The sequence below is a fragment of the Carassius carassius genome, chromosome 38 (genome assembly GCF_963082965.1).
Source record: "Carassius carassius chromosome 38, fCarCar2.1, whole genome shotgun sequence".
NCBI lineage: Eukaryota > Metazoa > Chordata > Actinopteri > Cypriniformes > Cyprinidae > Carassius > Carassius carassius.
Window position 1 is genome coordinate 20,689,261 of NC_081792.1, and position 25,405 is coordinate 20,714,665.

Sequence of the window (25,405 nt, forward strand, 5' to 3'; positions counted from 1 at the left end):
ACGATGTTCTTTTATCAGGTAACATTTTTAAACGATAAAAGCAAGACCTGATTGCAACACGTTTTTAATATTTATATGTAAACACCTTTACAGATATTTGTACAGATACTTTTATTTTTGCATCAGCATATTGTTGTGCATGTAAACACATCAATGCCATTATTTGAAGTTATAATTATAAGGTGTGCCTTTGCTACCTTTAACACTGCCTCCTCATCCAGATTAACAAGTTGGACATTTTTATTTATTTTTTTAATTCAGTGAAGCTTGTTTTAACAGTGGCTGGTTTAGACTCACATACAAATCACACAAATTGAGATATTTCACATATTCTACATCTGTCTTCTGTCTTCACCAGTCCACTCCCACACGATACACTGGGCAAACAGATGGCAAAACTACAGCTCAGACATCCAATGACAGTCTGAATTGTTGTGCCCTTTGAGCCAACTCTTTGGCAATGTCCTGCACCTCCTGGAGAGCCAGTTTGTCGGGGAAGTTCAAAGCTGCCCTCTTGGTCATCATGGCCAGTTGCTTGAGATGGGCACACAGCTGATTGCTCACAGACAACATTTCCTGGCTGGCTTCATGATTTTTAGCTTCACTACACAAAGTGTTCACGAGTCTTTGGCCCACCATAATGACCAGCTTGCTGTGGGATATGAACTTTTCAGGTGGCTGGCCATCATTCAGGCTACTTATAAACACACTGATGGCCTTCTGAATAGCTCCAAAATACAGCCGGCAGTGGTCAGAGATGGAAGGCTTCCTGGAGGTCGGGACTGGAGTGCAGGGGTTAACTGATTGTGATTTGGAAACCTTTTGAAGACACATTAAGTAATAAATTGGTTTAGAAATTTGAAATCAGTTCAAGTTTTGAACACAATACTGTGAGCTGTACTGGGAGGGTCACAAGTTTTTACCTGTTTTTTCAAGGTATCGCCATTTCTCTTTGATTTAAGACTGCTTTTTGCTGGTTTTAGTTGTTTGTCAAACTCTGTCTTGGTCTATTAAAAAGCAGTAAAGAATTAATACTGAATATACTTAAGCAAGAGAACATCACATTGATTAAAAGTCAAAGAAAAGACATTTATAATGATATAAAGATTTATCTTTCCAATAACAATCTGACAAAATGTTTCCTGAGCAGCAAATCAGCAAATTAGAATGATTTCCGAGGAATCATGTGACAATGAAAATTGGATGAAATGGCTGATGAAAATTTTGATTTGCCATCACAGGAATAAATAATATTTTATATTGTAATAATATTTCACGATATGAATTTTTACTGTTAATAGATCAAATAAATGCTTAAAAAGTTAAAAACATTAACTTTGCTGTCATTAATACATTTACAATGATTTCCATTCTTGGTTAGTGCATTATTTTTACTTTTCTAAGTTTATGACGATTTAATACTGAATTTATTTTATAGTATACATTTTATATTTAACATTTAATATCAACCATTTATCATTTAAAGGCCATAGCATGAAAATAATTATGCTTAAGGTGTGATTTGCCTACCTGAAGTTGTACATAGTCACTTTCATCTATTCCGGAGTCTACCATTGGTTCACTTTTGCTCCTTTCAGACATGTCTATATTTTCCACTACATCTGGTTCCTTAACCAGCACTCTGAAAAGAAGCTTTCCGTTTGCATTCAGGATGGATACCAGCCTCTTCACATCCTCTGGTATGGTTCGAGCCACCATAACAAAGCGCTCCAGATGATCAGGTGTCTGTGACTGACTGGCATCCTGAGCTAGCGTATCCAGCGGCCAGTCCACATCTCGCAGAGTCCTTGCAGCCTCCTGAAGGATCAAGCCCGAGTCTTCAACGATGGTGAGCTGCTTCAGCAACCTGGTCTGCAGGTTAAAGTCTGTCAGCCGCTGTGCATTACCTCTGACATCCAAAGCGAAGTTCAAGAAACAGGTGACAGAGTCAGTCACATCTTCAGTGGCCATGCGGATCTGATGGAGGTGCTGACTCAGATGCTCTTTGGTTCTCCATTGGCTGCTGACGAACAGCATAAGCTTGGGCACGGATTGGCACACCGCTTCTTGCAGCGCAAGCAACCTGTTGCTGACTTCTTCCTGTGATAGTGTGACCTCACGCAAGGGCTCAGGTTCAGGAGAACTTAGCATGAAGGAGTCGCATGAGCTCCTGGAAGAACTTGAAGCAGTGGAGGATGTGGACACCGTTGAGCTCCTCTGGTGGTCTTTATCGTCCCTTTTAATTGTCCCTTTCACAGGCTGCCTGGACATTGTCCTGCCCCTCGAGGGCCAACGATCAAGTTGGTCATGCATGGGTCCAGGTTTATCCCTGTACTCAATGGATTCATGGCTTGTTTTAAAGTCCATTTCAGGAGGGCTTTGCTGTCTGGGTAACACTACAGGGCTCTCTGTTTGTTTAAGGCAAGGTGGGACATCATAGATGCATGTATTTGTTGAATCCCCAGTGTCTGTACAAGACTGCACCACTGCTTTGCTCGGTTTGGGGATGTCATAGAGGGGCTGGATGGGACCATGCTTCATTGCAGGCCAGCTGTGATTTGGCAAAGTGTCATAAAGTGGCTTGTTTGAAAACATAGTTTTGGGTGGCATGGTGCCATAGTAACAAGGTTCACTTTCTTGTTTTTGGGGGAAAACAGGCACGTCATAAATCCATTCAGACTTACAGGGTTTTGGCATGGTATTATAACGACATAAAGGCTTTTGAATATCATCATTGATGGAGGGCACTGGGATGTCATAATTGGGTTCTTGGTAAGCCAATGGGGGTATGGTGGCGACCTTAAAAAGAAGGAAATAAATTGCAAATTTCACTTAGACATTTCACAAATTGATTCGATTCAGCTTTTGTACTGAATGAGAGTTATATAAGTAAAGATGTCTTCACAGTTTTAATGTGTTTGTTCGAGTTGCTGTACAGGAGTTACTAAACTTACTTTTTTCTTGGTTAAAGTGGCGCATCTTGCAAAGTCTTTGCTTGACATCAATGATGTTTTCCTTTCCAAAGGCTTCAGTGTAGGTGGCTTCAAAAGACAAGTTACACAATTTACGACGTTATCTTTGATCAGTATTATCTTGCTGAAGATTTATTAAGGTGACATTCTACTCTTCTTAGTCATTTGAATGAATAACCAAAATGACAAGTGCAAGGGTTTTTAAACATTTTAATGACAAAGGCCCCCCAAAATAAAACACAAGTTTTTTTTTTTCACAAATTTATTTACAAAATTAAATGAGCAAGAGGACTTACTGTGAACAAGGAGGGTTTTCTCACCAGGCTTGGGACATCATATATTTCTATACCACGTCTGGCAGTTGAAGCCTGAAAAGCATAAAAATGTAAGTCTAGGCAAAAAAAATTTAATTAAACAAGCAAAAATGTGAATACTTTATGTAGATGACAACACATGGCCCACTTCTTAAAGCGAGACAGGATCCTTTAAAGTGCTGTAAACTTTACTGTGTGCCTGCCCAATTAACCCAGATTTCTAATTGAAGCCATACTACACATAAGCTGCCAAGGCAAACATCTCTCCCTGAAACAGGAGGGGAAATGGGCAACATGTGAACCCAGCTACCTCACCTATAACACAGTAACTTGCACAGACACTTCTCTCTCTCTCTCTCTCTCTCTCTCTCTCTCTCTCTCTCCTTTTCTTTGGGGTCCCTTGCCATAGGCCATAGATCTTCTGGTTGCAGTTAGTGGTGTCTGAATTCTGTCTTTGCTTCTCTTTTACAAGCTCATAAAGCCCTTGTGCTACATACCTGTCCCCACAGAGAAAGGCCCCTGGTCCCCATCTGTGAACTCTTTGCCAGCAGGGGTTTCTGAGACACTGCTTGTTATTAGCCACTGTTCAACATATAGTCTACTAAATCATCTACACATTCAGTTATTCCTTTTATATTTCGGAATGATTGGCTATTGGCATTTCATGGAATAGTGGATTGTTTTATGATTAAGCAATATCAGATTAGTAAAGGCCCAATAACCTTAGAATCCACACCAATGGACAATAACATAGTTTATTATAAGCACTGTTTATATGTTGAGTCAGTGATTTAGTGACTCGCGTTGCATTTGTTTCACATGAATCAGAGTTTTGAAACAGTCGATTGGATAAATGATTCAATTGAATGACTTGTTCATAAAAACAGTCACTAGTAAAGTGACACATGGTAGGTATGTTTACATGCATTTACTTTCCATCAGTCAGAATGAATCCAATCTAAATTCAGATTCTGAAAGTTCTGTTATATAATCCCTAACATACTTGTTTAAAATGTATTCAAACATACACATCACAGAACGGTACATTGTACATTTAAGGTATTTTTTGGAATCTGATTAAGAAAATAGTCTGTTTCAGCAGTTAACATGCTTTTTTTTTTTCAAGTTGATCATATTATTTCAGATGTTCACCACTAGTTTTCAATCCGAAAAATGTATTTGGATCGAGCTCAGTCAGATTATAAACTGATTATTTGGGTGCGTATATAAACGTAGCCACTGATGTGCTGTTGTTCTAGTGAGAGACTTACGTCACGAGAAGAACTGGTTTCATCGAGATCCTCTTGTGCTGTGCGTTTATCTGGTGCAGGGACGGTTTTAAGAGGCACTTTATATATTGTACTCATTTCTTCATAAATGGGAATTGCTGGTGGCCTGGGGGCTTTTGGAGTTTGATAGATGTTCTGATTACTGTCATTGTCCAAGTAGTCCTTCTCTGTTCCTAATTTCATTCTAATTTTCTCAGCCTCTGCTGGGGAAAGCGGAGCCAGGCGGTTCGCTGGTGCCAGGCCCTGACGTTCAAGAAGAGAACACTTCCACCAGCCGATGCTCCCCGCCACGCTTTTCTCTAGCACCATGACGATGTCACCCTTGCGAAAAGCCAGTTCATCTTCAGTTTCGGCTGTGTTGTCATAAAGAGCTCTGGCAAACAGCGTCTGAAGGAAACAGAAGACAGAAGATGTGAGAAAATGGTCTCTTAATAAGACAACTATTGGTTAGAAGAAGACACGTAATTACAATGACACACAATGAAGGACCACCACAGATGGCAGGGCTGTCTTGGAATTGGACCTGAACAAACAATGGGTTTGTGTGACATGGATAATGGGTCTTTGCGTAACTAGGCACAACTTCGTAGCCCTGCTGAAAGAATGCCTATGACCTTGTTCCCTATAGATATCAACTGAGACGTTGTTCTTGTTTTTATTTTGTTCTTGTTTTGTTTTTGTAGCCTGAACAGACTTTTCTTCTTTGTCTTATTGCAATATATGATATTGGTATAATAATGAAATATGGTCTGATAAAATGGTTTTGTTCTGTATATATATACAAACTCTGGGGTTAAAATAACACTTTTATTCAGAAAGGACACTAAAAATGTTACAAGTTGTAGAAGATCATCCACAAAATATTTGTTTTCAATACTGAAAATAATAAGAAATGAGCACCCTATCAACATATAAGAATGATTTCTGAAGAATCATGTGACTCTGAAGATTGGAATTATGATGCTGAAAATTCAGCTTTGCATCACGGGAGTAAATTGAATTTGAAAATATATTAAATTAGTAACTACTACATTTTTTATTAAACAAATGCATCCTCGGTGATAAAAAAAAAATTGTGCTGACCCCAAGAATATATGCGTGTTTTTGGGTATAAATAAAATTTTAATAACCAAGACAATGTTCAGAAACGTGTTTAAATGCATTCATTTTTGTGTATGTTTTCTTAATATTCACTACGCCAACTGAGATTGTGGATGTCCAAAGACAAGTGTATGGATGGGCAGCCTTCCTCTCTGCTTGGTTTTCACATCCTGCAACAATTTTCTTTAGAAAAAAAAGGAAACATCTTCTACACACTTCCTCATAAGTCTGTATTTTAGATTCCCAAAAATACAACATTCAGGTTTCTGGTCTAGACTGCTTAACTGTGGGAAACAATTTAAACAATGAATCCATTCAAATCATTTTTAGCAGAACTCTATCTGTACGTAAATTCAACAGTAGATCCGGAGTTTGATACTCAGTTACTTCACTTGTCTGTACGGTTATTTATAAATAGGCCCTCAGACACACACAAACACCTGCACCTGCAAATCATACAGTAAATAAGAGATCTGATGCGGGTGACATCTGGAGAGCCCCTCACTCAGCACACATTACCCCACACACACATGCACACACGCTTCTAATATGTGCACACGTCCCTTTAAACCCCATCCCATGTGTCACAAATTCCTCAGCAGCAACAGTGCACATGATTAAAATTAAACATCATCTTACAAGCAGCATTCATTATATATATATATATATATATATATATATATATGCATTTACCAAAATATTCCTTTAAAAAAAAAATTCTGATTGACTCACAACCCACCTAACACCTCAAAATGCAACTACTCAAATGAATAGCTGTCTGCAGAAATATGAGATCACTACCTCTTCGATGCATTGTACATGTGTGTATGTGTGTTCAGTAGCTGATGTTCAGCCCCCCCCCACCTCCCCCCCCCCCCCATATCCTCTTCCCCCACACACCAGCCTTCCTTCCTCAAAGCTCTACTCCCTACTGATAATAGACGGACGCAAACGCTGCCTTAAATGGCTCATGGAATGGCAATGGCCTCTGCAACAAAGCCTCTATTCAGCCCACATGACAGACATACTGAGCACCTGTTCTGCTCGCAAGCCCTCCACTCGATTGCAACATGGGCTCTGGTTAATGCACGCTGACCACAACAAACCGCAGGCCCTCTTACACTGATCCATACAGAGCAAAGCACGCCATGGCCAGTCCCAGCATGCTTTGTGTGTGCATGAGAACTTGGCAGCAAACGAGAACACCAAACCCAAGTTTCACCCACCTTGTGTGAGGTGGTTCGGCTAGCATACAAAATAATAGGATATGTATTTTTTGTGGTTATATGTGAAAGACCATTTCAGTTGGTGGATTCTTGGCTAGGTTACTCCTGTAAAACAGATTTTTTTTTATATATCAGTCAGGTTCTTTCCTGGTCAAATAAAGGCTTAATAATAACAATCATCTACAATAATGTAATACACCTAATTTGCATAGAAAAGAAGTTTGCACAGAAAAAAATGCTGTGGGTACTTTTTGTGGTAACTGAATATGCAGAAACAACCACGCTGAAAATGGTTTGAACATTGTTCACACTCTTCACTACAACTAAAGAGTCTAACCAGCAGACTTTTGTGCTCAGATCCTGTGTGCTGAAATGGTGCGACTGTAATGAATCTGTACAACCACACACGTGTCTTAAAAGGGAAGATTGCTGAGTGTGTACATTTCTAAGTTAGCGTTTGGAGTATGCGCGTGTGTACAGTGAGAAAGGAGGTCAAATTCAGCTGGGATTCCAGCACACGCCTGCTTGTGCAGATCAGACTCAGACAGCTGGCCTCAGCTCTCAAGAAGCAGCTGTCTCTCTCCTTCATGTCTCACACTCTCTCTCTCTGCGCATCTTGTTCTCTTGTGGGATAAAATCTGTGGTATTATTATGTAAATGCATAGCATGGATTATCTACATTTGTAGCAATTTATCAATATCTTGTTAATACCCATCTTATTATTTCTACATGTAGAAATTCATATTTCATGTTATTTTATTTAGTTTATCAGAAAATGCATTTTGCATGGGGGCCCTGATCTCCCTGTTGAGTTTCTTTAACAAAAAAAGATTTTACTGACTGTATATTGCACTTATTACATTAGGCTTCTCCCACATTAACCAAACTTCTCAATAGTAAGATTCAGTATTACAGAACTACATATATTCCTCTGAACAAGTGTAGCTGTGAGTGTAAGCTTTTACAGTAAGAATGTGTTCACACTTCTGCAAAATTTAGTGTGTGAAGCTTCCCATTCACTTTAACCCCTCAACCCCAGTGTCAGCACTCCTCAGCAGATGATTCTATGAACGAGACAAAAAGGTTTGATATTCAAAGAATGACGCAAACACAGACGTCAGAGCTTTTCATCTTTAGCACTTTCTAATGCAATATCTGTGGACCCCCAAATGAAAACTCATTTTATTAACTCCCACGCCCTTAGAAATGTCCTTACTTACTTTCTTTTGCAAAACACAAATGGTGATATTTTAAGGAAAGTTGTAACACTTTTTCACCTTTTGTCCATTCAACAAAAAGTCAATAAGGGGTCCAAAACAACCGTTGACCAGTTTGACATACACTGTATGGGCAAAATTACACTGAAACCACACTTTTTTAATTTCCACTTTTTGTATTGCAAAGAAAGTAAGTAAACTTTCTCTTAATTGAAAAATTGCACACATATTTGAAACTGCAGAGAAGCTGTTGATAAGATAAAGTCTCCATATTTCCAAAGCAAGAATATTTTCGGACTGAAAGGACTGCTTTGACATAAATATTTATAGTCTGCACGCAGGGTCACTGGCTCAGGCAATGAGCATCTCTCTTTACAGGGACAGGAAGCTGCTGTGTAAAGATGATATATTAGACTTTCCCACACTGAGTGAGTGCATGAGAATGCATCGATGTATGCCATCTGAGATGTGCTTCATGCAAATTGTGTACCTAAGTAAAATTCCACTTGCTTTTCCAAGCTCATTCCTTAGAGAATCCTAGTTTAAGGCTTGATTAGAAGTGACAACTTTATCCCACTCTTGTCCCAAGCATTAGGGAGTAGTTTTGTTTTGACTATCGGCATGAAGTCTGGTTCACTTTGCAGGGAGTGAATAAAGCCCTCCTGTAGCAAGTCGATTAATTTTTGTAAAAAAAAAAGAAAAATCCATATTTAAAGTTTTATAAACAGTAATCTCTAGCTTCTGCTAACTGTTGTATGCGCATTCAGAATAGAACACCGTTCCGGCGGATGATGAAGGATGTTAGAATAGACATTAGGGTCCGGTGAGAATATGCAAGTCTTGCAAGAATCAATGTTTGTTTACAGGAGCAAGGGAAGCAATGTTTCCTTACTTTAGCAAAGTAAAACCAGTCTCCTCTTGGCTTATGAAATCCTCAAACATTTTTCTCTACAAATCTTCATTTTCGTCATCTGCCAGAATGGTGTTATTCTGAACTCGCATATGACAATTAGCAGAACTACTGTTTATAAAGTTTTAAATATGGATATTTTTCTTACAAAAAAACATTGATTCGCTACAAATAACTTAAAACCCATTAACACCAAAATAACACCCATTCACAGCCATTATAAAGCTTGTAAGTAGAAAGTCATTGATGGCTTGAGGGTGTTTAAATTTTGGGGTAATTTTCATTTTTGGGGGAACTATTCCTTTAATATTAGTTATTACACGGTTCTCTGGAATACATGAACAATGTAATATTGCTCAATGTAGATTCATGAACATTTACAATATGTTAATTTATACAACTTAAATGCAAAAAATGAATAAATCAATACATAAAGAACAAATAAGTAAATAAATAATTGACCATAGAGGACGATTTAGGTTATGATATGGCATTGCTAAGAACTAGGTCTGTGAACTCCCACCCAATGCATATATAAACCGTCCAAATTCTTTGGTATTTCCTGTCTCACAACAATGATATCATATACAAACCTCTCGCTTCTCAGAGATGACTTCCTGGGACCCATGCTTGTAATATCTAAACATAATGTCTATGTTTAGATATTACTGGCTACAAGTTCCCCTTTCTGAAATTGATGAATCACAGTAAATGTCATACATCTACATAACATAAGGACTAAACTATTTAATATAAAGACAAATGGCAGATTATGCGAGTCATGATTGATATACTGCAAATAAAGACTCTGGGCTTTTAAGGCCCAATGAGTGGACTATTTTGCAGAGCTGATTTTTTTTCTTTTTCTCTCTTTTCCTGGTTTCATCTAGAAGCCGGTTTCCTGACCCTTCATGTCTTCTGATTTTTTATGCAGATACTATCACCACATTCTGACACCTTCCTATAGCTGAGGCAACATACAGCTCAAGCCACCAAACATTTGTGTATATTTTTTCCCAAATTCATTAAGTTGTTAGCTTCCACTGTTCCAGTTCTAGCATTAAATTTAGACACAGATGTGAATATGAATTTTAAAAATGTTTCTGCATGTATCATGTATTAAAGTACAGCTTACAAAATGTAACCAAATAGCATGTTGTATTTTTATTGCAGAGGAACTGTCTTTCAATTAAATGCTATTTTAAATGACTTTGGTACCAATTTTGGTCCAGGGAAATAGAAAACAGAAGTTCTCAAAAGATAATTTAGGGTTATTAACCATTCGATTAAGCAACTTTTTTAACGACTTGTTGGAAGTGTGGGAGGAATCAGGCTGGTCTGTGGGAGAGATTTTGCAATTAATATCTGTCGTATCACACGGCAGATGATTAAAATACTTGGAAGATCACAGAAATGGCCAGAAGGTCAGATGACAAAGAAACCTGAAAGTAGCGAACATATGCTAACATTCAGATATTTAGGGTACGTTTTTTTTTTTATTTTGATTGAAATTAATATTTTTATGCAGAGAAGACTCATTCAATTGATCTAAATTGAGAGTAAATACATTCAAGTTACAAAAGATTTCTATTTCAATTTCAAATAAAATGCTATTCATCAAAGAGTAAAAGTAAATCTATTCATGAAAGAAACCTGAATCCAGATGTATTATCTTTTCCACAAAACTATTAAGCTGCGCAACTATTTTCAACATTGATATTAATAAGAAATGTTTTGTTAGCAGCAAATCAGAATGATTTCTGAAGGATCATGTGAAACTGAAGACTGGAGTAATGATGCTGAAAATTCAGTTTGGTCTCAGAAAAAAATTACATTTTAAAATAAATTAAAATAGTGTTTTAAATTTGAATATTTCAAAATTTTAATTTTTTTACTGAACTTTGATCAAATAAATACAGCTTTGGTGCGAGTCTTCTTTTAAAAACATAAAAAAATCTACGTTAATTGAATTAGTGTAGAATGATAGAACGGCAGTGTATTTTAAAGACTGCAAATTAGTTTGTACTTAGTCACATTGGTCACTTTAATGCAAAGTGACCAATTATTTTTCCATTATGTCAGTAGAAAGCGTACATAAAAGAAGTGCACATAAAACTTCGATACATAAACCCAGATCAGGAGTCAGTAGAGTAGATCACGCATTTGGACATCAGCTTTTCTGATCGTTGGCTTTACATTACATTCTAACCTTAAATTAATTCCTGTTAACTTCCTGTCCAGTCTAGTAAACTGAACCGACCTGGATTTAGAATTATAATAAAATATATTATGGCTAGCATCAAACTCGCTCAATATTCTCAACGTATCACACGGGCAAATATATAAATATTTAGTCAAATGTCATGTGCGATATCTGATCTGATTGGCTTTGCAATTATGAGCAAATAGGCTACACATATGAAGGTACAAACTGCAGCCATGGTTGGAAATGTCAAATAAAGATCAGCAGTTCAACACTAACAGCATCAGATGTCCATAGAAAAACATTCTTATATGGAGATGGGACTTTCTTCAGGAATAGTAAAAGAGCTCATTCCCCCTCAAACCTGTAACCTCTCTAGCCCTACTCAACCCTAGTTTCAAAAGAAGAGAGCATGTTAATAACAGCCATAAACTGCCATTCTCTTCCTTTCACTCTCAGGGTTAGCAGTGTCAAGTTACAAAGCACCTTCTGCATACTTAGGGGTCTATACAAGGCTCAGGGCAGTGAGGACAGTGAGGACAGAACAGTATAAAATCCCAGAAGTTTGATGTCGGCAAGCAAAAAATATCTATTGTACAGAAAACGGTTCTTGTTTGAAACACTGACAGCAGAGGTTGGTAGGTTCCTCTGAGAAATAATTGAATATTACTAGTTCGTTCAGGGTCAAAATGGTTCGAAGATGCACCTAAAGAAGTGCTATTTTGTTTCTAAAGTTAATAGGGAACAATACTGACCTCCATCTCTCTGAGATATGAATCCTATGATAAATCAGTTCATAAATCCAATTCAAAAGTCCATGTAGAATTGACAGACAGAGCAAATCTTGTCCAACAGCATCTGTGAATCTGTCTGAGATTCGGTTTTTATGACTGTCTGCTATGCTTCTATGTTCTCCGGTCTTCTTGTTGCTGTCTCTCTCACACACACACACACACACACACACATTGCCCAAATTAACCAGTCCAGACACTTTACAATAAGGGGCGGGGAGTGCAGCATTCACTCATGACATGTGTCTTGCTCTCATGCATGTCAGCCAATCTGAATCCCCTTGAACAACTGCTACCACACCTCCTCCAACTTCTACGAAAATGTGGGAGAATATCTGTGGGTCTGATTTTAAAAAGAAGAAAAAAGCAGAAGTTGGTCAAATGCGATTGTAGGTTCTTTTCCAAAAGAAAGACAAAGTCTTTCAGTCTGACTATTATTATACTTCCACTATTTGTTTTACAAATCTATTTTCACTTTCGTCTTTGCACATGAGTTTTTGTATTGTTTTAATAGGGCAGATTCTCCAGTGGACAGACTTTGCTGTCAGGACAACAGATAGAGCCCCTGGAAAGGCCTGGTGGGGGTGAGACACCAATGATATACAACAGTGGTTCTCAACTGGTCTTTAATAGAGAATTAGAGATCAGTGTTTGTGACCCAAAAATGGGTCACAGGTCTGCTCTGATTAGGTTGTGGACAACATAGAATAAAACGCCAAATAAAATAAAATCTCATAATTTGTAAAGTTGCACTTCCTTTTTTCATGATGACATCAAGCACCGTCATGCATTTGATCACACTCTACACTATCATGAAGCTATGAAATAAAATATGACTTAACAAAAAACAGATTTACTCGTACTGGGAATAAACAAATTTTTTTTCTGGCAGTTAATTATTGGTGAATCGGACATTTATTTCATTCTTGAGCCTATGCCATGTACATTTAGATAATTTTGTGCCTGTGCAATTTTAATAAACATCCATGTGTGCTTAAAGGAAATTTGGTATGAAAATCAAACACACGCAGAAACACATGTTAATTCATTCAAAATATAAAATACAAAAATAAAATAACACATACATAGCTATATATTAATTCATATATTACAAAAATGTTAATATTTAGATTGTAAATAAGATATTTAGGCTAATACTGATAAAACTTGACTCTAAATAATGTGTGTGTATGTACATACATATATATATATATATATATATATATATATATATATATATATATTAAGAGTACTATCAGTGCCAAGAAAAGGAGGATCTTGAAACCGCTATGAGGAATTACCCTTCTGCGTCAAATAACATTACGCAATTTAACCTAGAAAAATTCTTGCCTCAGAGGAAAAAATTTATATATATTTTTAGATGTTCCAAACTCATCATGACCTTAACATCTGACATTACTGAATAAACTCAGTAGAGCTAATGTAGTGTTCAACTGTTCGCTACAGTTTACAGAAAAATGCAGGCCAGGTTTTAAGCAACTATCTACCACACACAGGAACAAACAACCATATTAACATATGAAGATGTTGCAATGCCTGTAACGGACTAATCTGCCACTTCTTCTAAACGTTCCTTTCTATAAAACTCTTTCTGTGAATGCTTTCTTTGACCATTTACCACAAATAGTGCGTGTGTGTGTTTGTGTGATGCGATCTGGGAAAACCCGTCAGATGTTGCTCTAGGAAATTCTAAAAATAGGTTGTATGTAATTTTTTTTTGGTTTAAATTAGGGTTTCACTCAATTATTATTCTACAACATCTTGTCAGCAGCAAGCATTAAAGACAGTCTTTTTCTCATGTTAAGAGTCCTGCGGAGGGAGGCTACTTTCTCTGAACACCACAAAAACAGTTCACCCTATCAAAATAAGTCAAGTAACATATAACAAAGGTGTATCAATGCACATTTCCCACCAGTCCTGTGTAAACTACGGCACACAAAGTTTTTTATTTATTTATTTATTAATATCATGAGATCTTAGTCTGCTCAATCGTGGTGACGTCATTGCCCTAAAGATGTTATAGGCTGTTGGACTATGTCACATCCAGAGATGAAGAATCAGATGATGTTACTAAAAGGAGAAGTCTGATGACAGTCTGTAATATGCACAGGTGTGCTGCGCTCACTCTCCAAACTACAAGGTACACCGTTCGTGCTATCCAAACAAAAAAAAAAGTGGTGATCAAAAGTTCAGAGACTATGCCCATCATGATAAACAAAGGAAAACTGTCCTCTCCAGGGTAACGTTAGTCTGTTTGTGTAATGATGCAGTATAGCGCTCCTGACAGACAGCGGTCGTTAAGTAGAAGTGAAAGTGAAAAACGTCTCAGTTTAAACCCGTTTTTCTCAAAATTCCATTCCGGGAAATCATAGCTATCAGCCAACTTCAGATAGCCATAACTTTTGTTACGATCAAGCTATGGACAAAATGAAATGGCTTGAACTCACTCAGCTTTCATATGTTATCCCCAAAAAAATTCACCATGTGTTGGGTTTTCCCAGATAATTTCACGGTTCGGTATGTGCTATGTTTATGGAGAAACTACACTTAAAAAAAATCTATCTAACTATGAGCAACAGCACAAATAAATACAATAGAGTAAAGATACAAATAAAACAAACAGTGATTTTCTTTTTAGGGAGGTCTAGCATTAGTTTTAGGTACGGAAATTGAATCAAATGTAACAGCATCGCATATTGGACTGTATAAATTAAAGATTGTCCTTTATTAAAGTTACAAAAGCGTTTTAATCAAGAGCAGTGAGTGATTTCTTTGTTGTTGCCGTTCGATTAATATAAAGACTGTCACTTTAAGAGAATGCACTGATCCAGTAGGCCTACGTTCAGCCGGCTATAGCCCCTTTCACACTGTGATTCCAGCAAATACACGGGTAAAGTGTTCCGGCAATTGTTCCCAATTGTCGCTAGATTTTGCACTTTCACACTGCCAGTGATTACCCAGAATATGAGTCAGTCTATTGTTCGTTATTTGTCTCGGCTCGGTGTTCATCTTCAGTTCTCTCTTCACAGCAGTTCAGTCAGTGTACTGTTTGAGTACATGAATTACTCCAGGATATTGGTTTGTTTGAATTCAGAGGGAGTGTCAGCCACATTAAAAAAGTTAACAGCTTAATTCATTTGTGGATTAATGCGTATTGGAGACGCGAACAGTTTTTAAAATGATTCAGTTCGATTTGGTGAACTGGTTCAAAAAGATCCGGTTACATCGAATGATTCGTTCGCGAACCGGATATCACTACACTGTTGTGTTTTGAACTCTCTCACAATAGACACGGAAGAGAAGATAATGCTGAATAAAGTCATAGTTTTTGCTATTTTTGGACCAAAATGTATTTTCGATGCTTCAAAAAATTCTAACTGACCCTCTGATGTCACATGGACTACTTTGAAGATGTTTTTCTTACCTTTCTGGACATGGACAGTATACCGTTCACACAGCTTCAATGGAGGGACTGAGAGCTCTCGGACTAAATCTAAAATATCTTAAACTGTGTTCCAAAGATGAACGGAGGTCTTACTGGTTTGGAACGACATGAGGGTAAGTTATTAATGACGTAATTTTGCTATTTGGGTGAACTATCCCTTTAATATAAAACAAAGAGCACAGTACACAAATCAAAACGGAAAAAATGACATTCTAGGCACTTGCCATGACAGAATAACACTCATCTACTTGTTGTCGGACACACATATTAAAAAAATTCTGTCTTTAGCTTCAATGCAACTTTACGGCTGATAGTTCTGATGTTATGGTAGTAAAGAAAACGACAGATCTCATAGTAGTAAAACAGCACCACCTGGCAGTAATACAAAGGTACCACAGTCATAAGCTCTCTGGTGCTTTTAAAAATGGTTTTGTGCGTTCAGTGACATGGAGGCTTGGCAAACAAGCCTGTGAAGTCATATACAGTGTTTGGGACCTGCTGATAAAAGAACCTCAGAGCCTTTCACTTTTAAAGCACACAGATGTGTCTTAGTCCGTGGTGGTGCGGCGATACCAGAAGCGTGCTCTGAAGTCATCGCTGCAGGTCATGAAGCCAGGGTTGGTGGGTGAGTGTACGATACAGCGCACAATGTTATGTGGCCTAATGAGAGCAGGTTCTTCCTCTCAGCAGTGCGTGAATCCCAGCAGCACAAGCTGATGGTTCACTCGTCTGGCAGCAGCACATAGTCCTCAGTATGGTTGACAACACCCTGAGTGCGGTGCGTTTGTCGCCCACTAAGACCTGTGCCTGCATGACAGGAAACACAATGAGGGTGAGCAGGCGGCAGAGTTAAAAACAGTTAGACATGGTATTTCCAACATATATGTCAAGGTTTACCCCAAACTGACCAATGGAAGTTCCAAAATTATATTATTAGCTACTAGCACTTTTTACCCACATTTTGTTTTTAACACATATTATAAAATTATTTATATTTCCACTCCTAGATGCTTATAACATACACAAGTTTACTGATTAAATTTGATTCAGATTCTCTGGCTCTAAATTTGGTTAGATTCTGATTTATTCCAGTATATTTCAATCTATTTTATTTACAAACAAATTTATTCTTTCCCAGTTAATGATGTTAATTATACAAGGCAATGTTTCAGACTGATTTAAACCGTTAACCGGTGTTTATGAACTAATTATCAACATAACCACTCATAGCACTGGCCCTGGCTGTGATGTGTGTTTCTGAAGTAGGTTCATACGAGTCATTTTCTAGTGAGCTGGGCTACACTGGTTTGAATAAATCAGTTCATAATAGTTATTTGAAAATATTTTAAATGATATTGAAATAGCTTAAGATGGAAAATCTTCACCTTTTTCCAACCTTTAATCATAATTCCTCATCTAGCCTGTGTAATCCATAATCTATCCCTACCCATAATTCTCCATTTTACCTGTGTATTTGACCAGAGTACGGCCTGTGGGAATTTCCCAGAGTTTAGCAACGGAATCCTTCCCGCTGGACAGAATATACTTGGGAGTTTTTGGAGAAGATGGCTAAGCAGACCTCAGCGCCACCGTGGGCTCTCTCAAAAGTGGTCACGCACCGGTTCGACACTCCGTCCCATAACTTGATGCTGCCGTCTTTGCTACAGGTGACGTAGCTGTTAGCGCTGGGATTGTAACAGACTCCGCAGATGGTGTCTGTGTGCTGATCCAGAGGGCTGCAGGACACAAAACACTGGAAAGTGTTGACGTCATAAAGACGCAAGGTTGGATGCTGCGTGCCAACTAGTAAGAAATCCCCAGAGGATGAAAAGAGATGGAGCGCAACATTTCAGCTTCCTGTAGAAAATGAAAGGGAGAAAGAAATCCATGCAAACTTCTCCATTAAACTCCAGCTTATTATACACTTTTATAATAATGTAGAATCATGATTTAGTTAGATTTTATACCTGTATGTGCTTGAAGGCTCTTTTTGCTGAAGTTTGAGCGTTTAAGTAAACAACAATTACTATATAAACGGAGTTTCATTTATTTTAACGTTGTATTTCATTAACGACTTACCAAATTGCGACTTTAGGAGGAGCGCCCCCACGCTTTGGACGTCTGACGTCACGACGTACGCAGATATGGTGGAGTCGTGGGAATAAACCTTATAAATTAAAAGTCTCCGGCTGTCTTAAAGTAAAAGACTCTGACTGGTTGTTATCGTTACATTTTCACACAGATCATTTTTATGATTTTAGAAAAAAATTGTAACAAATATTGATCACACTCTATGACTAATTAAACTAACGCAATATTAATAAAACTGGTTTCATTACGTAATGCTTAAGTCAATAAGGAAATGAAGTAAAAAAAATAATAGATCCTAAAACATATAATTGATATTTAAATATATCTGAACTGCTGATATGTTTATTAAAGACTTATTAAGGTTATCATACTTTGTATTCAATGACAACAATTAGATATAGCGTTTTGAATTATATAATGGAGGAATAAAGGTGCAATTTATAAGCCGCTCTGCTGCCTAAAACGGTCCAATTTATAAAGTATCTAATATATTTCTTGACATACTTTTCAAATTATGTTTATTATTATGCATGCCTATAAATAAGATTTATTAAATATTTACCCAAATATTAACAAGTCTTTTTTTTTTTCTTTTTTTTTACAATCCTTTATCCTTGAAAACAAATAAGGGTAAAAACAGCAAATAATCTGTTCAAGATAGCCATTCACATATCAGGATGCAGAGATTAACTAGTCTAGTGTATAAGCAAAATCCTGTAAATTTCCCTGCAAAAACAAACAGCACACCATCATGGTGATTTTTAGATCTTTTTTTTCTCTTTAATGTATTTACAAGCTTTACATTTCCTCTGTAGTTCTTCATCACAAGTACACTGAGCAATCCTGGCAATGCTCTGACTTGCATTAGTGTTTGTACTTCACCTTAATGCATACAAGCCATGTTGAAGTCTGAATTCTTATCATTCCATTCAGGATGCATATTCATTTTTACTGTGTTTGCCATGTTACTTGGAAAGTTCGTCGAGCAAAAGCCGGAGCAGAAGAACCAGTGGCGGGTGTTTCTCAAAACAGCCTGAAACTTCAGCAACATTAGCCGATCCTGGACCAGTCCCCACCTCGGGCCGAAAATGTATGCATTAATTTATTTCTGAGGAAATATTTGATTTGTTTTAAGGTGAATCACATGAATCCAGGGCGGCTGCTGACACATTTAAACAAAATTAATACATGTTATGATACATGTTTATTTCTGTTATTTAGATCAATGTTCTTTTTGCCTGCAAATGTTAAATAGAACTCCGTACTTGCAGTCTCTTAAAAAAATAATAAATTAAAGAATTCAGAACCTATTTTAAGTCTCTTCTTTTAAAAGTAACAAAAGAAAAAAAAAAGTGAAACTTTAAAACAAAAATATTTTCTATATATGATACAATAATTAAGTGTTCCCTCTGTTGCGTAGAGAGTTCCAGCTCAAGTTGGCCAGCGTTTCAAAGTCAAAGTTCCTGTGTCTGCAGGAGTAAGTCTGTCTATGGCTGGACCTGTTTAGTCTGGATGCATTTTTCGTTTGTGTCAGTAGGGGGCCTCTGGGCGTCGGCCACCTGCTTGTGTCAATTATCCTCAGACTCCTCCTCCGCCTCACGTAACCAGGTAAAGAACGCGGTGACAGACTTCAGTGCTACGCCTTTTCCATGCTGTTCTGCCGGGTCTTTACTTGTTTCCCACTGATAGAAAGCGTCCTCCGAAATAACGTCCTCATCGTAAAGACAATCGAAAAACATTCGCAGTAGATCTGTGGATATACGTAGAGAAAAATTACAATCCTAGAAATCTTTAGTTCAGTTTGGCATCTTTATTTTTATCTGCTACATACTGGGAGGTTGATCCAGGGCGACAATCAAAGACTGAAGAGCATAAAGTGCTTGTAGCTGCCGCTCGGTGTCTGAGTTAAGGTACTTATGTAATATAGGCAGGCGTCTCTGGATGATAGCAGTGTCCACTCTACAGCACGTGCTTTCATCTGGAGAGGAAAAAAAAGACTAAAGTAATTGGGGAAAGGAAGATAGAGATGAAGCTGTTTAAGTAGAGTAAGTAGTTTGCTCACCTTTAACTGCTGCTTTACAAACAGCCGTCATTAACGCTCTCAAAAATGGAGATGAACTCATTTGAGATTCGTCCAAATTAGCCTAAAAAGAAAAGCATCTTTTAAGCCTTGCATTTTCTTGAAAACGTTGGCTTTGTGGATCTGCTTGAGAGGACTTTGGGATCCGTCTCACCTCAACCCAGTCGAAGATCTGTTCATCACTAGCAATGTCTTCTAGCAGGAGGTGCTCTAGCTGTTTGAAAAGCTCCTCAGGACTGAGGCTGGGTTTAGCTGAGGCCGCGGACACAGGGGAGACTTCTGATACGGTGAACTCTAACTTCTGGAAAAAGTGGGAAAAGATACAGCTGGTTGATTTTGTGTTTAAAAGCACATTTTTCCTTAAAGGGTTAGTTCACCCAAAAAATTCTGTCATCATGGCTTCCATCATAAATTGAACAACAGCGTAATTTGTAATTTGAACTGTATGTAAACAGTGTATGATATTCTGTGTCAGCTGTGTCAGGCGTATATGTTTTCTACGTTGTTTACGCTTTGATTTGAACAAAAACAACGTGTCCACGTGATGTAGCTGACACAGAATAGCATACACTGTTTACGTGGATTTACGTGTCAGTGGATACTCTCCAAAATGGCACCAGGGTGATGCAGAGGAGATGAATTGTGGAATAAAGTCGTTAATTTTGTTTATGTTGCGTACAAAAAAGTAGTTAATTAAGTACAATTTTGAATTCATGCATTTAACAGACGCTTTCATCCAAAGTGACTTACAGTGCATTCAGGCTATAATGTTTTTTTGTTTTTTTTACCAGTATGCGTGATCCCTGTGAATTGAACCCATAACCTTTTGTGCTGCTAACGCAATGCTCTACACCACTGAGCCACAGGAACACTAAAAGTATTTAAAATTAAATTAAATTAAATTAATGCATTTAGCAGACGCCTCTATCCAAAGCGACTTATAGTGCACATTCAGGCTAACAATTTTTACCTATCATGTGTTCCCGGGGAATCTAACTCCCAACCTTGCGCTTGCTTGCTTGCTCTACCACTTGAGCTACAGGAACACTTTATTTATATTTTTATATTTTTTTTTATTTGTATTTCTCGTAGCTTCGTAAAGATTACGTAAAATACGGTTGAATCCCTGATGTCACATGGATTATTTTACCAATCTCTTTGCTACGTTTCTGGACCTTGATCGTGGCTATTACTTTGTGTCTATGGGAGGGTCACAGCGCTCAGAATTCATCAAATATCTTAATTTGTGTCCCTAAAATGAACGGAGGTCTTACGGATTTAGACCGACATGAGGGTGAGTAATAAAGACAGAATGTTAATTTTTGGGTGAACTTACCCATTAAAGCTTATTTTAGAACACGTTCCTTGAAATAGAGGAAGTTACTTTAAACTGGCTATAAACACACACACACACACACACACACTACTGTACACCAAGGCTGCATTTATGTGATCTAAGAATCAGGGCTGCCCTCAACTAAAGATTTTTCTAGTCTACTAGTAGTTATTCGTTTTTAGCAAATAGTCGACTAATCATATGTTTATATTTGAATTGCCTATAGCATAAGGGAAAAAACAGCAAGATTGCCTTAACATTGTAATAATTCAATGATAAACTAGTGTTTTCTGTAGCAGTGATGAAGTCAAGACACTGACTTGTCATCTCCACAGACTGCAGACATGCAGGTTTCTTACGGATTACATAATTGAATAGCACACATTTTTCTAGGTTAATGGTAGAGCGAGCAGCTTGGATGTCTGATGTACAGTAATTACCATATAGACCAGCTGTTAATAATTTGTCCGTCACGGACTGCGTGATTTTGCCACTTCCTGTGGAAATAGTTTTTTTCTGCGACAAATAAAATTTTGATCTGCTAAGCCTCTTCTTGTTGACTAATGGTTAATCGACTATTAGGGGCCAGCACTACAAAGAATACATTAAAAAGTAATTCACTTAAATGAGTCAGAATTTCTAATGCTTCATACAGTATAAGAACAAGAGCTGACATTTTGGGTCAGATTATAAACATTTTTTAAACTTTTGGTAACAATTGTGCAATGCTGCTATCCGTTATAAAACGTTGCTTGATAAAGCTATGCTTTTTTTGAAAACAGGTGAATTTGTATATGTTGCTATGTCTAGTAAATTACTTCCTAACACCAGTGGTTCATTTCTGGGAATGGTGTTCAGGCTACATTCTCACCTGTTGTGAGATGAAGGCAGGAAGATGTTCTCCCTCAGGCAGGAAGTCGGCCCAGTTCAGCCCAGACTCTCTCCACAAGTCTCCAACTTTCCTATGGCTCTGTAGCACAATCAGATGCATGTAAACACACAAACCCATGGCACCCAGAACATTGCACAAAGCTTAATTACAGCATACTGTTTCTGTCACAGAGGTGTCTGTTAATAGTAAGCATCATGCAGGAGCCCTAAACCACAGATGACAAATAGATAAAGACGAACTTGAACACCATGTCAACAAAAGTTGATCTTACCATTTGTTTGCATAGTAGGTGCAGTATTTCAGAAAATAAGATGGAAGCTCTTCCCACAGGGAGCAGCGGTTTACTTAACTCACTGCAGAAACAAAACAAATCTCCATTAGATGCTAAACTGAATCACTAAGACAGCTGGAGCCTGCAAGGACCTGGAATGACTGCAACTACTGTGCACTGCCAAACTGTTAAAGCCCCAGAAGTCCCAATAACCCAATACAATGAGGTGTGTCGGAAGGGATGCGTTGAGTTTTTATTTATTTTTATCTAGTACTGAATTCTGTAGTCCAACTTATTTGGAAATTTAAAAAGACCATGTACACTTAAAAAAAAAAAAAAAAGAATTCTCAAAGACTGCAAAACATCACCTGCTTTGAATGCAGCTCACCCTTCGATAATACATTCTTGCCTACGGAAGTTGTTTTAAACAGAATTTTTTAATAAATTATTCAAAAAATTGTAAAATGTTCTTTTAGTGTAATAGTGACAAAGTAGCAAGTGAGGCTGCATATTGTACTTTTTTTATTAAATGTAAAAAATATATATATTTTGTATTATTTATTTTAGAATTGAGATTCTATACTAGCTTTTCTTAATATTTTGGTTATTTTAATGCCTAAATCCACCTAAGCCATGGATTATCCCACTTATACCATGCTCATTTGCCATCACTTACAATTTAAAACTGTAATAAAAAAATAAAAATAAAAGGCCGGAGACATGCTGGGATATGCTACAGCAATTCCCCATGAACCTACAGATATATGGAAAGAAAATAATATAACAATACTATAATTTCATGTTTTAGATGTATTATATAATATGTATAATATTTTGACCCTGTACTGGAGCTTGAACAGTACATGCACTTCTTAAATCATCCTTTGAAAGGAGATTCCACCTCAAACGAAGATCCATCTATTAATCAAGGACAACATGTAACAGGGTTTTTGGGGTGGAATGTCCTTCTTTTATCACAAATGAAAAAAAAACAAACAAAAAACAACAACAATAAAAAAAGAACTCATAAGACCATCCTCGTTCAGTGTTTTGGGGGTCCTGACCTGAGCAGCTCTCTCATGTTGATTCCTCCTTCTCTCAGCAGTGGACTGAGCAGCTCAGCCAGGTAAAGCCAAATGAAGGGAACATCTATGGCCATATCATCAGCCTGCTCCAGCATCTCCGAAAACCTACAGAGCCAAGAGACAGGGTCAAACCGTAGCGCTTTACTACATTAGTACACAACAAGTAAACTACATTTGATCTCAATGTAATGTGTGTGTGCTCACCCTTTGTAGAGTTGAGAATGGGGTAAGATGCTCTTCTGAACAAGCTGATAGAAGAGCAGTCCCATGTGCTCTCTGGCTTTCTGACTACGCTCCAGTGTGCACTCCAGACCCATGCGCACAAACACAAACAGCAGAGAGGGCTGATCCATCTCAATCACACATTGCACTGCCTCCTGCACACACAAACAGACACGGACACAAATCGGCTTACAGTACTGACAAACAGTCACATCGCAGATATTCAAAGTTATTTTACACACACTGAATCGAACATTATAATGAAAAGCTGTATGATGGCAGGGACACACATAGACAGACACTCTTACAATGAATATATCATGGTGAAAAGTTATGCACATAATAAAGACTTCCAAACACTAGATACAAGAATTCAACTTCCTTTTTAGCTGAACGGTAACACTGTCATGGGGGTTAAAGTGAAAAATGTCCAGGTAAAGGTTTCAAATTGAATTTTAATTCTTAAATAAAAAACATGTTCATCCTATGAGCCGTAGTCTCTCCTTCTTGTACCTGACTGCCTGTGATGCATTACAATCCTCCGACAAGAAAGTTATCCATGTTATGCTTCTCGTTATTCCAAGTCCAAGCTTAATCCACTCATTATTTCAGCTTCAAAAGTTCACTTGATGTCACGGTGACGGTTGACAAATGCAACTGTGCACATGTACATTCTGACTCGAGTTAACGTGCATAATAACTTCGACTGTTTGCCCTTTTGAACTATAATAATCATTGCTCGTTCAGTGCCATGGCTGATGACATTATTTATTTGCTATCATCTCTGTGCTCTCTGCTCTGCATCGAGTCTGAATCTGACCACTAAAACTTTAAGATTAAACGGTTCATTTAAATTATTATAAAAATGGGAGAAAATGTAAAGCGCGGTTTGTCCCTCACTGGTTGCCATAGAAACATGACACGCGTTTGAGACTGCACATGCGTGCTAGCTGGATCAACCTAAAATATGCTTAATGCAATTTGAGCGTCATAGAAAACATTCATGTCACAGTTCACCTCAGATTTTGTTGCTGATTTGAAATATATTCAATATGAGTGTTTCAAGTATGCAAGCATTATTACTGTGCGTGCCCTTGCATTAACTCTGACTCTACGTGAGAGAGAGAGAGAGAGAGAGAGAGAGAGAGAGAGAGAGAGAGAGAGAGAGAGAGAGAGAGAGAGAGAGAGAGAGAGATCACTTTTTTTTGGTTCACACTTTTCTTTTCCTAATTTTACAAGTTGCAAGTTACAAAAAACACAAGCACTGTCTGATCACGGCCGGGTGTTCTCCGAGTCCGATGACTCCGATCGCACGGGTATTACACACAATGTTAAACAGACCCGGGACCCGAAGTAATAGATTCGGAGCTGGACCCGGCTGATCATTTAAAATATATACCCGAACCCGTATGGGTCCCGGGTCGACGGGTCTCGGGTACTCTGTGAAGACCTCTACCTTGTAGTCATTAATGTGCAGAAACTCATCGATGATGGATTTGGACTTCCGCTCGACCTCCTCTTCGGTCAGGACGGGCTTCTCTGAGCCACCAGTGACCTGCGGCGTCTCAGAGTTCACTGCAATGAAGCAGAAGCTCAGTATTAGAATATATATTCAGTACACAAGCAAATACATGGAAAATGCAGCTTTAATGTATACGTGTTCACTAGTGTAAGCATGTATCCTTCCTCACATGTCTCTGTGGCTCTGATGTTCTCCATCTCACATTTCTCCTCTGAAATGCTGGCTTTACAAGGTGTATGGTGTGAGTCAGGTCCCTCTCTCCATGTCTCCTGAGGGGCCATGTTGTCTGTTAGCTCCTTAGCGCTGCTCCCTCTGCTGAAGAGCCCCGGTCGTGACGGCCCCAAACTCAACGGCTTTTCACTGCGATCACGACCAGTGCTGCCTCGACTGGCAGAGATATAAGACAAATGAAAAGA

At 37.9% G+C, this 25,405-nt stretch overlaps 2 protein-coding genes and 1 pseudogene across 2 annotated transcripts in view; all 3 read right to left on the reverse strand.

Annotated features, from left to right (window-relative positions):
* Positions 1–96: 96 nt before the first annotated feature.
* Positions 97–12,320, reverse strand: LOC132119544 (cas scaffolding protein family member 4-like). The gene is made up of 7 exons (XM_059529602.1): positions 11,989–12,320; positions 4,558–4,962; positions 3,269–3,340; positions 2,955–3,041; positions 1,531–2,799; positions 924–1,007; positions 97–819 (listed from the first exon to the last, which is right to left on the reverse strand). The coding sequence occupies exons 1-7, from the start codon at positions 11,992–11,994 to the stop codon at positions 406–408; spliced, it is 2,337 nt and encodes a 778-aa protein (XP_059385585.1). The 5' UTR covers positions 11,995–12,320; the 3' UTR covers positions 97–405.
* A 3,367-nt stretch (positions 12,321–15,687) lies between these two features.
* LOC132119197 (cleavage stimulation factor subunit 1-like) lies at positions 15,688–18,334 on the reverse strand (annotated as a pseudogene).
* Positions 18,335–18,682: 348 nt separating this feature from the next.
* The window catches only part of LOC132119545 (eukaryotic translation initiation factor 4 gamma 3-like), a 53,386-nt gene continuing 46,663 nt past the window's right edge, over positions 18,683–25,405 (reverse strand). The window contains exons 25-34 of the mRNA XM_059529604.1: positions 25,159–25,376; positions 24,924–25,042; positions 23,450–23,622; positions 23,225–23,350; positions 22,161–22,242; positions 21,869–21,967; positions 19,816–19,962; positions 19,644–19,725; positions 19,413–19,559; positions 18,683–19,331 (exon numbers count right to left, since the gene is read on the reverse strand). Coding sequence (XP_059385587.1) covers positions 19,150–19,331; positions 19,413–19,559; positions 19,644–19,725; positions 19,816–19,962; positions 21,869–21,967; positions 22,161–22,242; positions 23,225–23,350; positions 23,450–23,622; positions 24,924–25,042; positions 25,159–25,376 — 1,375 coding nt within the window. The 3' untranslated portion in view covers positions 18,683–19,149. The remainder of the gene's footprint in view (positions 19,332–19,412; positions 19,560–19,643; positions 19,726–19,815; positions 19,963–21,868; positions 21,968–22,160; positions 22,243–23,224; positions 23,351–23,449; positions 23,623–24,923; positions 25,043–25,158; positions 25,377–25,405) is intronic.

Coding starts and splice junctions, on each gene's coding strand:
- LOC132119544 (XM_059529602.1), bottom strand. Junction 2,800..2,954: donor CCACTTTAACCAAGAAAAAA/GTAAGTTTAGTA, acceptor CTTCTTTTTAAG/GTCGCCACCATACCCCCATT. Junction 820..923: donor GCGATACCTTGAAAAAACAG/GTAAAAACTTGT, acceptor TGTCTTCAAAAG/GTTTCCAAATCACAATCAGT.